Raw genomic sequence first — 14,054 nt, 5'->3', positions numbered from 1 at the left:
ATATTTTTGGGACCTGTGATACAGAAATAAATTCTATTTTAAAATATATTAAAATAGGAAACCAATATTAGAAATGGCAATAATTTCACAATATTACGTTTTTTTTTTCTGTATTTTTGATCAAATAAATACAGCATTGATGAGCATAAGAGACTCTTACTGATGCCAATTAAAAATCTTACTGATGCCAAACTTTTGAATGGCAGTGTATATATATATATATATATATATATAGGTGGAAAAATCTTACCAGGGCCGAGAAACTGGCAGCCTCTGGCTCTGACGGCGGCCCACAGGTTGGAGGAGAGCTGCTGGGGGTTCTGGTGCTGGAGGATGAGCTCAGTTACAGTACGTTCACCCAGAGAGCGGGCCGCCCGCATGGCCCGGATGCGGCCCTCCTCCTCCACCAGCTGGCAGTGAACCAGAGTCACCAGCTTCCTCTGCATGGGTCTGCTGAGAACGCTCTGAGCGGCGCCATTCAGCCCTGCACCTGCACGGATCAACACCAATAAAACACAAACGTTAACTGAGCCTTTTCATGGATTGCTGATTATCATGAAGGATGACGAATCACTTAAAAACAATAGAGCATATGCTAAAGACAATAAACAAGGTCGAACTGTTAGGAATCTACACAATTAAAAAAAAATTAATAAATAAAAATGAAAGAGTAAATAAAATAAAATATTATAAAACAAAAAATATATATTTGAAAATGTTAAAAATTATATATATATTTTTTTAAATTATGTTTTTTTTGTTCCTTTTACTTTTAACTGCAGTCCAATGATATCTTGATGCATTTGATGACGACTGAATGTTTATGATTAATCACTGAAAAACCATAAAAAATATGCTAAGGACGATAAACGTGGTGAATTGTTTGGTATTCAAACAATTGAAAGAAAAAAAAAAAGAATAAATAATAAAAGTAAAAACAAAAATGAAATATTACAACACAAAACTATATGCAACCACAATACAATTATTAGATCCATTTTATGATGTATGAACATTTATGATGAATGTCAAAAAGCATATATTAAGGATGATAAACATGCTGAATTGTTAGGTTCAAACAATTAAAACATTTTATAAAAAAAAATAGTCCACAAAGCATATACTAAGAATGATAAACATGGTAAATTGTTAAGTGTCTAAACAATAATAAAATAAATTACCTCAAAAAAACAAATAAGAAATAAATCATTAAAAATATTGAAAAAGTTTTTGTTCCTTTTTGCAGCGCAATCGCAATCCAATTGTGATATTTTGATGCATTTGTTGACGTTTAAGATAAATCACTTAAAAAAAGCATATGCTAACTTATTGTGAATAAATGAATAAAAAGGCTCATGTAAAATGGCAGGGACCTCTGGTGTTGCTCAGGGGTTTGAGATAGAGGGCCAGGTCCTCCACACATGTGCGAGACTCCTCATAGTGCTTGACTTCCTCTGCAGCTGTCAGTAAGGTGACGGGGGGAGCTTTGGGTACCTGCAGGAGAAAACACAACATTTGTCTGTTACCATACCAAAGATAGTTCCCATTTACAGGGCTTTGATGGCATTCTTCACATAACAGGTCATCATGTGATGGGGCTGTCAGCATTCCTCTACGTGTAGAACATGCTCACACCCACAGACTCTCATAACAACATGTGATTTATCATCAAAGGGCCCCGTCATTTGGGCTGTCATGACTGATTCACACTCATATACATAACAACTGCATTTTTGAGTTTCTTTAACATAGTAGAATGATTTTCAATTATATATGATTATTACATCAGCTGCACTACTGTTTACATGTGTAGAGTTGGATTGTTTTTTTTTTAAGAAATTAACACTTTTATTTAGCAAGAATGCATTAAATTGATCAAACGTGACAGAAAAGACATTTATGTTAAAGATTTGTTTCAAATGCATCACAAAAATATTAAGCATTGATAATAATAAGAACTGTTTCTTGAGCAGCAAATCAGCATATTAGAATGATTTCTGAAGGATCATGTGACACTGAAGATTGGAGTAATGATGCTGAAAATTCAGCTTTGCATAGCAGGAATAAACTACATTTTGAAAATATATTGAAATAGAAAACAGCTATTTTAAATTGTAATAATATCTCACAATAATACAGTATTACAAAATAATAATACTGTATTTTTCAATCAAAGTAATGCAGCCTTGGTGAGCATAAGAGATTTCTTACAAATTTTTTTTTTTTAAATCCCAAACTTTTGAACAGTATGATTTCTAATCAAATTCTAGGACAGTTTCATGATGATGATTCAAAACGCCATGTTTATATATATAATTAAAAAAACTATGCTACTTTTTATTGAGTTGACATTTTTAGAGAAATTAAAACGGAGACAAGTTAAAACTTTTGTTGAAAATGGTAAAATGTTTGTTTTTAAGGCTCAGTACACAAATACTGCACTGGGCAGAACGACATAATACAATTCTAAATATTAAAATATGAAGAAATTATGTAAAATATTTCTCATTTTGGTGCACTTTGCCAAGTCTACTTTACATTCACACTGTATTTTTTGGAACCCATCCCAACTGAATAATACATTAGTAAGAAATATTTGGCTATTATTTTCCAATAGTAATACATTTTTGTACGAATTTCGGTTTTTGTTTTCATTTGAAAGATATTCACTTATGCATGAATAAAGAAATGTGATTTTCTGCATGTAGATGACGGTTTTTAAACAAGCAGCTCATCTTTACCTCATTTGCTTTATATGAAAACCTGCATGGACCCTGCAAATTTTTCTGCAATTTCGCAACCGTGGCATTTTTGTATTTGTTTAATTCCCTTATTTAAACGCAGTACCCAATGAAGCGCACTATGACTGCGGTCATCTGAAATAATCCTAACTAGACGATTATGTAATAGTTGCGACAGTCATCATACCTATCCCCGCATGTGCAGAATGAAGAAGTATTTACAGACAAAGCTGGGAATGACTGGCAGAAGTTAATTCAACTTCCTGGTTCTCTATTGGCTGTGTGAGTGAGGAAGCAGTGTGTTTTGCAGCCTCCTGTCATGCAATCACACGCTTCTGTATGTCACATCAGGCCTGAAATCCAACCAGACCGGAACGTTCGCAAGCTGATCTTCAGAAACCTGACGCCCTGAGCTCCACCTCTCCATGCTGTACTTGACATGTTCTGCTCGTCCTCTTGATTCAGAAACAAGTGGATGCAGTAAACACGGTAATAAACACGCTCCACCTAAAGTACAACTGCAGTGTTGTCTTCACAATCGCTGCGGTCTGGGCTTTTTGGCTGTTTGCCTCACGTTCCGATTGCTATCAAGGTCATTTGAAAAGGAAAAAAGGGCATTGTTTGAGTGACAAGGAACCACTGTAGTTTTACTTCCTCATCCTCACTTAGATTGAGGCTAGGGTGGGGGCCACAACTTCATCCGTATAAGGGAAACAGAGTCAATAAAAATAAACATGTTTGGTACAGAATTAACCAATGTGCACTGGGTCATCATGTAGCGGTGCTTTAAGGTGTGCTCACGTTTACTGTTGGCAAAATCCAGCATTTTCAAAAGTTTAGGAGTTTTGCGTGAGATTCTGCGCAGATTTTGCTCATGTTGGTCACACGACTTCGCCGCACTGATCAAAAGAAGGCTGCTTGGTTTGAAAGTTACATGTGTGCGAGCTGTGCTTCATTCATTCAACTTTATCATTCAGCCCCAGGTCAATTATGTAGCACTTGTAAATTGTGTCTCGGCCCATTACGAAAAATATTCCAAATGCATTTTTTTTTACCATACCTAATTTGAGACTTTTTATGCAACACAAGCAGATCCATTTTCGTTATTGGTAACGAAAACTATTTAACAACTAAAATAGCATTAAAGGGATAGTTGAAAATGAAAACACTGTCATTATTTACTCACCCTCATGCCATTCCAAACCCCTTCGTTGTGCGCAAAGAAAACAAAAAATAACGACTTTATTCAACAATTACTTCTCTTCCGTGTCAGTCTTTGTTCATGTGCATTCCTCTGCTTGCAAACAAGGCATGGCGCATCTGGCTTCTCCGTCAGAACCGCATGGTGCTGTCATGAACGCGCGGCGAAGACTGACACAGAAGAGAAGAAATTGTTGAATAAAGTCGCTATTTTTGTTTTCTTTGCACACAAAAAGTATTCTCGTAGTTGTTCATAATATGTTCATCACATTACAAGATTTATGTATGACGAGTGATTCCTTGCATTATTACAGGGAAACGTCTTGTGACTACATTACTGAGCTGCTGCTATGGAGCAATATATTTTAACGGGCATAATTATGTGAGAAAATAACTAAAGGGAATATAGGGCCCTATGAAATATGTTTGATTTTTGCCCAAATTCCATTTTATTTTTTACCAAATTCCGTTTTTTCCATTTAAATTTTTCTGTATTACATTTTTTTTTCCATTAAAACTTTTCTGGACCCCTTTTTAATGGTTAAATTAATTTTTATTAATCACAAAGCATGTCTAATTAGCCTAATTAAAATCATGAAACCTACACAATTTCACATCAATTTATTAAACGTTTAACAAAAACTAAGAAATGTTTTGTTTTTTTCTCACCATATGTTTTATTGTTACCAAATTCTGTGTTTTAGCATGTATAATCATTTGAATGCACAAAAAAAACTTAATTTATTCAAATTTATTGTTAAAATAGCCTTATGAAATGTTTTTTCCTCAAAAACTCAAATTCCTCAGAAATTTTTCTGGCAATCAAATGAAGGCATAAAACATTAATGTCATTTATCTTGTAATTATTGAAAATTGAACAAGCTTTATTTTTGGCAAACAAAGGGGATTTACTATAAACATTAAAATTATGAAGAAATGTTGTGTGATTATTCCTTAAAAAATAAAGTTTTAATAATTTTTGTAGTAGTGGTAGTAGTATGTACATTCTACTGAACAATAGTAATATATTTCTGGCACAATGTCTTCAAGTTAAACCAAACTTTTATTTTGACGGGCTGCCGTGAACACCTTTACATTTCTGTGTTCTGTGATATGACATTTGTTTTACACAAATCAAAGGGTAAAATGCTCATGGAGATGTTGTTCATGTATTTATGTACTCATTTCGTCACTACGATTCCGTCCGCGTTTTCCATATCGCGGAAATCATAGGGCCCTAGGAATATCTGTTTGCAAAATGAAGCCAGCTAACATGATTTATATTTTTTGTTTTAGGATTGTAACGGTGTGAGATTTTCACGATATGATAATAGTCTCAGAAAATATCACGGTCTCGCGGTTATCACGGTATATATTAAACAATAACTCTTATCAGTAACAATGACTCTTAAAAGAACAAGAACAAGTTATTTGAGTGAACAAATCCTTTATTACAACAAACTTGAAACCATTTTAATTAAAGTATTGACGTCTCCCTTCTGAAAAAATAAATAAATGTAAAAAACAATAAAAAAATAAAGCTGTACACCTTATGTATATCTTTATCACACTTTAACATTTTAATTAATGTTTTAAAATGTTATCAAATGAAAATTTACAACTTTTATTTTTGGCAAAGTTAAAACATGGACAAACATGATATTCCTTGAAAACAATGTTTAAATAAATCATTTTATTATAAAGGATATTATTATTGTTGTTGTTATTATAACATTGAAGTACATTGTACAATGCTAATATATTTGTGTCTTAATTTCAAATTAAATCGAACTTTTATTTTGACGGGTTGTAGCGGACCTTTGAGTTTCAGAGTGTATTTGACAATGGTTTTTCTCAAATAAAACTAGGAAATGTTTATTTACGTTTTCTCTCAGAGCAGCTCTGCTAATGTTCATGTTTATGTATCTTAGACGCTGAAAACTTCAGTACGCAGTAGATAAAACGGCGCCACTCAGAGACATGCAGAAACAAGCTGATTCTTTATATAGCAGTCTCTTTGCGCTTTAATATTCACAGACACATATCATTACTACTTTTGACTTATCCATCCATCCGATTGCGCGTTTTACGTGACATCCTCATTATACTGTAAATTTCATGTTCCCAACTGCACCGGGATTCCCTCTGCTTCACGGAAATCATACGGCATAACTTATAACTTATTAATGCGACACACCATCATCTGCACGGAGGGATGGTGTCTGCGAATATGAGCGAAGATGTTGGATGTATTGCCTGCTTTTGCAGCCACTTTATGTTCACATTTTTTGCAAATTGGATCCGTCCTCAAGGACAACCCCGTGTTCGTTTTTTTTTTAATATCCCAAGTATTCCCATACTGCAGATATTAACTTTTTTTTCGGCAGGGATGGAGATTAGATATGATCTCTGTCTCCGTCATTTTCTCCGCTGCAGGTGTGTTCATGCAGCCAAGTGAATGCAGAGTGAAGAAGCCGAGCGGAAATAAGCAATTGCATATGCGCGGGTGAGATTTTTTTTTTATTAAATTTTTTTTTTAAACCGTCGATATGCAAATGTTTACGGTATGATAACCGTGCACGTTCAAACTGTGATAAACCGTCATATCATTACAACCCTAGTTTAAAATTACAAATGCTTTAAAAATATAGGTATCGGTATCGGCAAGTACCAAAAATAAAATATCGGTATCAGACTCGTTCTAGAAAAAAGTGATATCGGTGAATCCCTACCGCTAATACTTCAAGCAAAATCGAAAAAAATAGCTGATGTGATATCATTTTGAACACAAAATCAAGCCAAAATAAAGTTCATTTGGAGTTTGTTTTAGGGAACTTTCGAGAACTTTTGTTGAATGCGAATTCGTTGATTGATAAACATGTGCTTGATTAGTGACTAATCTTCATATATCTAGCTACTCTATTGACAATAGACCTTATTTGCCGCAAAATTTTGCAAATGTGACCACACATTTAGACTCACCTGTCCGCTGACGAGCTGCAACAGCGCTGTGTTGACGGGCAGCTGCTCGATGTCCGTGCTGATGGTGGTCTGGTCAAACGGGCAGGCCTTGCGGTGCAGTTTGTTCAGGCACATTTTGCACACAGTGTGGCCGCAGCCCAGGCTGATGGGCTTGCGGTGGCTCTCCTCGAAGGTTTGTGTGCAGATGGGACACAACAGAAACTCAGTCCATTGCGGGGCTTGCACGGGCATTGTAGCGAAGCGCGGTCTGTGATGCACCGGTCCCCAAGATCTTTTCTTATTGCTGCATTTGTGTCTCTGTGCGTTTTGCGTAAAACGATATGACAGTAAGTCCTAAAGGTTCCACTGGAACTGATAAAGCTCTTCCAAAGATCACGGTTCTTAAATATTTCCTGACATTGTGGGCGTTCAGCACATAGTGTGAAAAACATAACCTGAAAGACAAAAAACAAAACTAAAATGATCACTCATGTCAAGATTTTTACACTAAATACCAACATGCCAAATTATCACATTCAGCCTCAGATCAATTAAGTAACACTTGTTAATTGTGTCTTGGCCTATGACTTTATTCAAATGAAACATTAAAAAATGCATTTCTAATACTGAAGCTAAATTGAACAACAATGTTGCTCTCAGCTATTTTTTAACTGTTTTAATAATTATGTTCACAATGTTGTTAACAGCATAAATAAAATACTCTCTCATGACTTAGACTTAGGTTTTTTCATACAGAATAACCAAAAAGGTTTAAAATTTGATAAACTGCCTTTCACTAAACATGAAAATGCTGCTATTTAAACTCTCATTAACACATTGGCAGCACAAAAATAAAAAAAACTAAAAACTAAACTAAAACGAGAATCAATGAAAGAGATGAGAGTAAAAACAAAAAATAACATAAAAAGACCAAACTACAAATAAAACTAGACTAAATTAGGCTAGCCTAATTAAAACTAGCCTAAAATTAAAACTAATAAAAACAAAATTTATTATTTAGAATTTGCTCAATCTTTTTATACAAATTGATGTAATGAAACAAAATGTCATAATGACAATTAATTTTATTAATAATACATACAAACATATAAACCGTTTACAAAAATTTGTTGCGCTCATTTCACAAATAAGACCCAATAACTGTTATACACAACTTCTGTAATTAAAATTTTTTTTTATTATTAAATCCCAAGAAACTTTGATATTCAAAACTTGAAAACATGTTTACAAAAAATAAAAGTTTGAAAACTTTCATTTTCCTAAAAATAATAATAATCAAGATGCAATACATTTTTTTTACTTGGCTACATTTACAGTTTGATATTCTTTAAACGAATCTTTTGTTGAAAAATAGGAACCACATGAACAAACACCAGTGCATAAAAACACATGACTCATTCTTTTTTTCCATTTTCGTCATCTTAGACATTCTTATCACTGACCCGAGTACAGCAGGCTTATTTTGGTTATCAAAGATACCAAGCAAGCAGGATCTTTTGGCTAACATTAAACCTTTTGGCTTCAGCCTAACAACACCTCTCCAGCTCAACAACATGAGCTCTATAAAACATTCAGTCCTGACTGGGAAGTCCAGAACAGCAGCAATAACCTGACTCATCATTTATTACAGCTTAGTCTGCGTACCATACCTTACAGCTGCCCGAAATGGCCATTATATAACCAAAACAACACCTCCACAACACAAAACCGAGGGGATTTCAAATGACTAATCACGACTAAAGTGCAATTCCTTCAACCGCTCCAGCGGGAGACATAACAAGGAAGCATTTAAACTCAAATCAGGTTACGAGTCCTGAGATCTGACTCATCTGACAAACAAAATCAACGTGTTTTCAGGAGCAGGAAGTAAGGAATTCTGACCTATAGGGAACAGAAACATGAGCCATAGCAAAGAGCACAGTTTCAATCACATGCACAGGAGTTGCACACTCATGCTTCGGTGACAAAAGGAAGCCGAAAATAAAATCATAGGATACTACTCACGAAATTGAACACGTTTCCTTTCTGAATGCGTCTCAAAATGAACACTGAAAACTATTCTAATTTCCACCCAGTCGGCTCATCAAGAATGCTAGTTTAGTTTTCGCAAGGATTTCTGCGCAAGTCCTGTGCAAGTGTGCGAATTGCACCCTAAAAAAATGTGTTAAAAATAAAATCATTAATAGAAATACCTATTTTAACAATAAAAAATTATACATAATATAAATATATATTTATATATATATAAACACGCATTGTCTTACCTAACGAGTGTATGTATATGTAACATTCAAATACATGCTGTTATCTTCAGCAGCCACCCATGCAACTAAAGGTACTTCCTCTTGTGGCAGCCATCAAAAGCACCGTTTTACACAGGCACACCCACGTTTTCTTTCTATGTAATACATTGTTTCATTAGTACCAGGATTTCTCAGTAACTATAATTAAGTTTGGTGGGTGTTCGACAAAAGGAGAAGCTCTGTGGTGTGGGATAACTATATATAGATCTCTATCTATATAAATATTTCAGATTAAAAAAATATTAAAAGTAATTGTTATTTTTTTTAACCGTTAAAACGTAATATTAATAAAATATTTTAAAATATAGATTTTAAATAAAACATTTTAAGTACGTTTAAAAAAATAATAATTTGAAATTAATTATATATACATATATGCACCAGGAAGTATAATGTATCAATGTGAATTTCCTAGTATCTCCATACAAAGAATTAAAGCAGTGTAATCATTACTTGGAGACCTGTTTGTCAACTGCATGCGACTAATTTAAAGCCAATTGTATTTAATGTGTATCATAAAGGTCATTTCCATGCCTGACATTCACTTTTGTGATTCAAAAAGAGGAATATTTTCAGATGCCAGTGCAGTCATGGAAAAAATTACCTCTGTTCAAAGCATGCTGAGACTTATCTCTTGCTCTTTGCCTATTGGAAACCCCCTAAAGCAGGTTAACAGAGATTTTAAGTATCACTTAATTATCTAGCGTTTAATTACACAACTCAACGTGATCTAACAATATATAAACCACATACTATTTATTCTGTGCCAAGAAAAGACAATAAGCACGTGTGCATCATCACATTTTTGTCGGATTTTGCAGCCAAATGAAGCCAATCAAGTGCATGATTATCAAATGAATCCCCAGGAAACTCTTTGTCAAATATTTCTTGAGAAAATCTGATTTCTGTGTAAAATGTTTGCATAACATCAAGCCCTTCAGAACAGGAAAGACGGAGACAAAGCCCTTTGACTTGAGCTGGATGTAGCTGTAATATAATAAAACACTCGCTTTAAACTATAAATATTTCGATATTTTACTCATTTACGTTACCTAGCCAAATGCCACACGATGATGAAGAAACATTACTTGTTTAAAAGCTCAGATTGTCAAACTGTTATGCTAGTCAGCTAGCAGGTTAACTAGTAACCATTTCTAGATAAAAACAAATAAGAACAAAAATAAATACATTACTAATCTTTACCTACCACCACTGGATGTTTTCTACATATAAACATTTTAACGCCCAATAAAATTTAAGATAATATAAATGTGCATTTGGACCGTTTCAACCGATTTGAAATTTGAATATTAAACAGCTAGCCGGTGTGCTAACAAAACAAAGCTTGTAGCCTTCGGCTAAACGGCATTTGTTAAGTTAAAACGCTTGTATCGCGAATCCCTTTATGTTTGTAGTAATATTTCGCTAACTGAAACACTTTAAAGCCACACAAACCTAACACTAACCAATAATAAAATATATTCTTACTGAATAATGTGCTCGTGAGTGTTAGCATCTATGCTACGCCGGTTGATGCATCTTAGGTAACGCTTACAACGCTCATTTGTAATAGTTTTAGGCGTTTCATTCGAGTTACACACGTTTTTAACAATACTTAGTGCAGAAATGTCAATTTAAGCGTTTTAAATGTGATTCAATCTATTCTGCTGTATTTCTAAGCTACAGACTCGACGCATTGTTTTAGTCTTTATATACGGCGTGTACACAAATATATATAAAAGAAACGAAACCTAAAAGGACAATACATAATATAAGCAGTACAACATGTACTCACAATATTTGGTTCAGCTCAATCTCCACAGAAGAAGGGCGAATTTCGCCTGCTGCTGTAATAAAATTTCTTTGGACTGACTGCCTGAGTCTCAGAGCTCAAGTGAGAGAAGTCCAGGATTGCGCAACCGGAGATCATCCGAGACCATCAAAATCATATCCTCCATGGAGTCAAGAGTCTCAAAACGTAACTAGACAGCATGGGTGATGTCCAAAATGCTGTTTAAACACAAAAAAAACAGCGTAGTATGTTTTAAAACTCAGCCCATCAGTCAAAAGCCTCTTTATGTTTGGTAAAGGCTGATGAGAAACATGTTGTATCTGAGCTTTTGTCTACATTCACAACAACAAAACTTTTTAATGAAGTTCTTGTTCATGTTAAAGTCATGTCCATGAATTTAACATGTTCCAATACGGTTGCTAAGGCGCTCCAAGTGGTGTTTAGTGCATTGGTGTGCAGTTGCTAAGGTGTTCTGGGTGGTACTTACTAGCTCAAAAGATCTTTCCTCAGTTCTGGCCCTTAGATACTATTATTATGTATTATGCATGTAAGATTATGTAAATCGTATGCAGTTTTGTCACCAGGTGTGTTTGGTAAGTCAAACATTTACCTACTAATTAGTTGACACAGACGTATCCTGTGATATCCTTATGAGAAACACAAGGATGTGATGGTCAGTGATAAAACTCGTGAAATGAAGTTATATAAAAGAATATGTAATTTAATTATGCGACAAATACATGTACATGAAGTCATTTAAAAACATACAAAAGGATGAAAACTCAAGCAGTAGTTCTCCCTCTGAAACGGTTTGTGCCAATTTTAGGTAAAAATCAAGTAATGCCATAAGACAAAATTGTGAAAGAGTTAAAACTAGTAACACGAAAACAATACTGCCTTAAGTGAGTCACTTCATACATGAACGTGTGTGTACATGAACATGACACATAAGAAGTCATTAGGTAAACATAAAAACTTTTAAGCTTCCACATGAAAGGAAATAACATTAAAGTGACAAGACGAGAAGTTACAGACAACAAAACATACTTAAAAGCTCTCGCTGAAAAGAGTCTGTACACTTTTAAAAATAAAATGCTATACTACGTAAACGATGGAAGACAAATCTTTGAGAATTGGTTTAAAACAAAACATTTCTTGGTGAGTTTTTGTGTCAAAGGGATCTGTTTGTAAAATCCCCATGATGCATTTTAGAAGAGCTTGGGGAGCTGGCGTAACCTACTCAGATCCAGGAAATTTCCCACTGACCCCTCAGGCTCCGTCACTTCCTGCGTCCTCTGGTTTTCAGTTAGCAAGGACCTACGTTGAGTCAGACCTTTCTTTGCATTATTCTCCTTCTCTGGGTTTGTCCCGCCACACAAAAGCAGCTGCATTTTGGGCCGCAAGTTTTGTATTAACTGCTCTTGAGAGTCAATGGGAGATATGTGGAGATTGGCAACTGGCTTGTTTGTAATGTTTTTGAGAATGGCAGCGCTTTGGTCTTCCCGGTGTTGCCTAACGCTCACATTTTTGGACGTTTCGTTCTGTACCGAACACCCGAGAGCTGAGTCTACCAGGATGGCATCCTCTTGCTCTTCCTCACTGCTGTTTTCTCCTTCAATCAGTCCGTATTTCTTCATGTACTTACAGGTAGCTAGAGACATATTGCTGGGGGACAGTATACTGAGTCCAATGCTGCTCTTTTCTGCAGCGGGTCTTCTCAGGAGAATCGCGCTGGGGTCTGGACGTGGGCCGGAGGATTGACTGCCCAACGAGAGTCTTGACAGTTGCGAATCGGTTAAGTACTTAAGTGCAATGGCATTGGCCTCAAGACTAAGGTCTACACTGCCGCTTGGTCCCCAAATGCTGGTCCCCACTGGTTCAGAAAGAGCCAGTCTTGGAATCACTGCTTCTGGGTTAATGCAGGCAAGGGTACTGAAGAGAAAAATTGTTAGCCACAAGACTTTTAATCATAGCTTTGATAAAACGATTAGTCATTGATTAATGTCTTTACCTGGCACTTTCCACAGTTGCACATGTCATCTTTCCCTGCTCAGAGTCTAAGTCTATGTTCACCCCAAACTGTTGGAGCTGTCTTAATGTTGCACTTAAGACACGGTCCTGATCGGGTGGACTGAATCTGTGCTTCGTTTTTTGAGTTTGGGGTATGGACGATGTCTGTGATTTCTTTGATTGATGGCCTACAGGGGACAGACATTGTCTGTTTGGGACACTCTGTTGGTCTTGCTCTACCTTTTCATCCACAATTGCAGAGTCTTGCAGACGACTTTGCACCTGACCCTGCGGTAGGAATTGAGTCCAAGTTGGTTTGAACATTCATAATGCGTCAATTTCTAATTAAATATGTGAAAATTATAAAAAAATTGGGCTATACCAGTAGCTCTTTGTAAAATCTTGGGTTGTCCATTTCTCGGTTTTCAGGCAGATCGTTACTCTGTGACTGAGAGTTATAATACATGCTAGCACTCTCTCCCAACACTGGACTCTCAAACAAATGGGCGCCGAAACCAGACGACATGCTGCCAAATACAAATAAAAGAAATTCATCAAACATTGCCTGGAAAACAAACAAAAGCATAACACTCTTTGAAATCAGATATGAAGGTTAACTTCAAGGCTCTAAAAATGGTTTAGGGTTCATTATAGGCTCATTAGGGGTCAACACAGGGTTCATTACTTGGGTTTTGGAGATGTCGGATGTAGATGAGGTCCTGTATTCTGATCTTCGGTGTAACGACATGCATTTTCGGATCCGAGTCTTGAAGTGACTATACTATCATTTTGACATCCAGACTTTGGCTCCATCTCAGTTTGCCAATCCAGACTTGGGGCCTCATGTGTGGAGGACTCCTGAGGGCTGTTCCAAAACAAGCTAGCCCCTAAAAAACAAACAACGAAAATGTCATGACATTAAAAGGAATGTGAAACAAATTCAAGAAAATTAAATCTTCCATCAAAGCACCTGTTCCTACAGCAACACTGACACTTGTTCGTTTCGGTGGAGATGTGGGCATTTGA

The 14,054-nt window shown here is 35.6% G+C and overlaps 2 protein-coding genes across 2 annotated transcripts in view; both read right to left on the bottom strand.

The window, feature by feature from the left end:
* The window catches only part of LOC107669790 (roquin-1-like), a 22,489-nt gene extending 11,360 nt beyond the window's left edge, over positions 1–11,129 (bottom strand). Inside the window, exons 1-5 of the mRNA XM_016462185.1 lie at positions 11,022–11,129; positions 6,924–7,357; positions 1,374–1,494; positions 251–490; positions 155–159 (exon numbers count right to left, since the gene is read on the bottom strand). Coding sequence (XP_016317671.1) covers positions 155–159; positions 251–490; positions 1,374–1,494; positions 6,924–7,154 — 597 coding nt within the window. The 5' untranslated portion in view covers positions 7,155–7,357; positions 11,022–11,129. The remainder of the gene's footprint in view (positions 1–154; positions 160–250; positions 491–1,373; positions 1,495–6,923; positions 7,358–11,021) is intronic.
* Positions 11,130–12,081: 952 nt separating this feature from the next.
* LOC107669819 (SCL-interrupting locus protein homolog) overlaps positions 12,082–14,054 on the bottom strand; it is a 10,251-nt gene continuing 8,278 nt past the window's right edge. The window contains exons 13-17 of the mRNA XM_016462229.1: positions 13,999–14,054; positions 13,714–13,915; positions 13,411–13,555; positions 13,030–13,316; positions 12,082–12,950 (exon numbers count right to left, since the gene is read on the bottom strand). The exon at positions 13,999–14,054 is cut by the window's right edge and continues 74 nt beyond it. Of these exons, the coding sequence (XP_016317715.1) occupies positions 12,227–12,950; positions 13,030–13,316; positions 13,411–13,555; positions 13,714–13,915; positions 13,999–14,054 (1,414 nt within the window). The 3' untranslated portion in view covers positions 12,082–12,226. The remainder of the gene's footprint in view (positions 12,951–13,029; positions 13,317–13,410; positions 13,556–13,713; positions 13,916–13,998) is intronic.

The sequence above is a fragment of the Sinocyclocheilus anshuiensis genome, unplaced genomic scaffold (assembly GCF_001515605.1).
Source record: "Sinocyclocheilus anshuiensis isolate Anshui unplaced genomic scaffold, SAMN03320099.WGS_v1.1 scaffold560, whole genome shotgun sequence".
Lineage (NCBI taxonomy): Eukaryota > Metazoa > Chordata > Actinopteri > Cypriniformes > Cyprinidae > Sinocyclocheilus > Sinocyclocheilus anshuiensis.
Note: the sequence above shows the minus strand (reverse complement) of the source record. Positions and strands in the feature narration are given on the sequence as shown.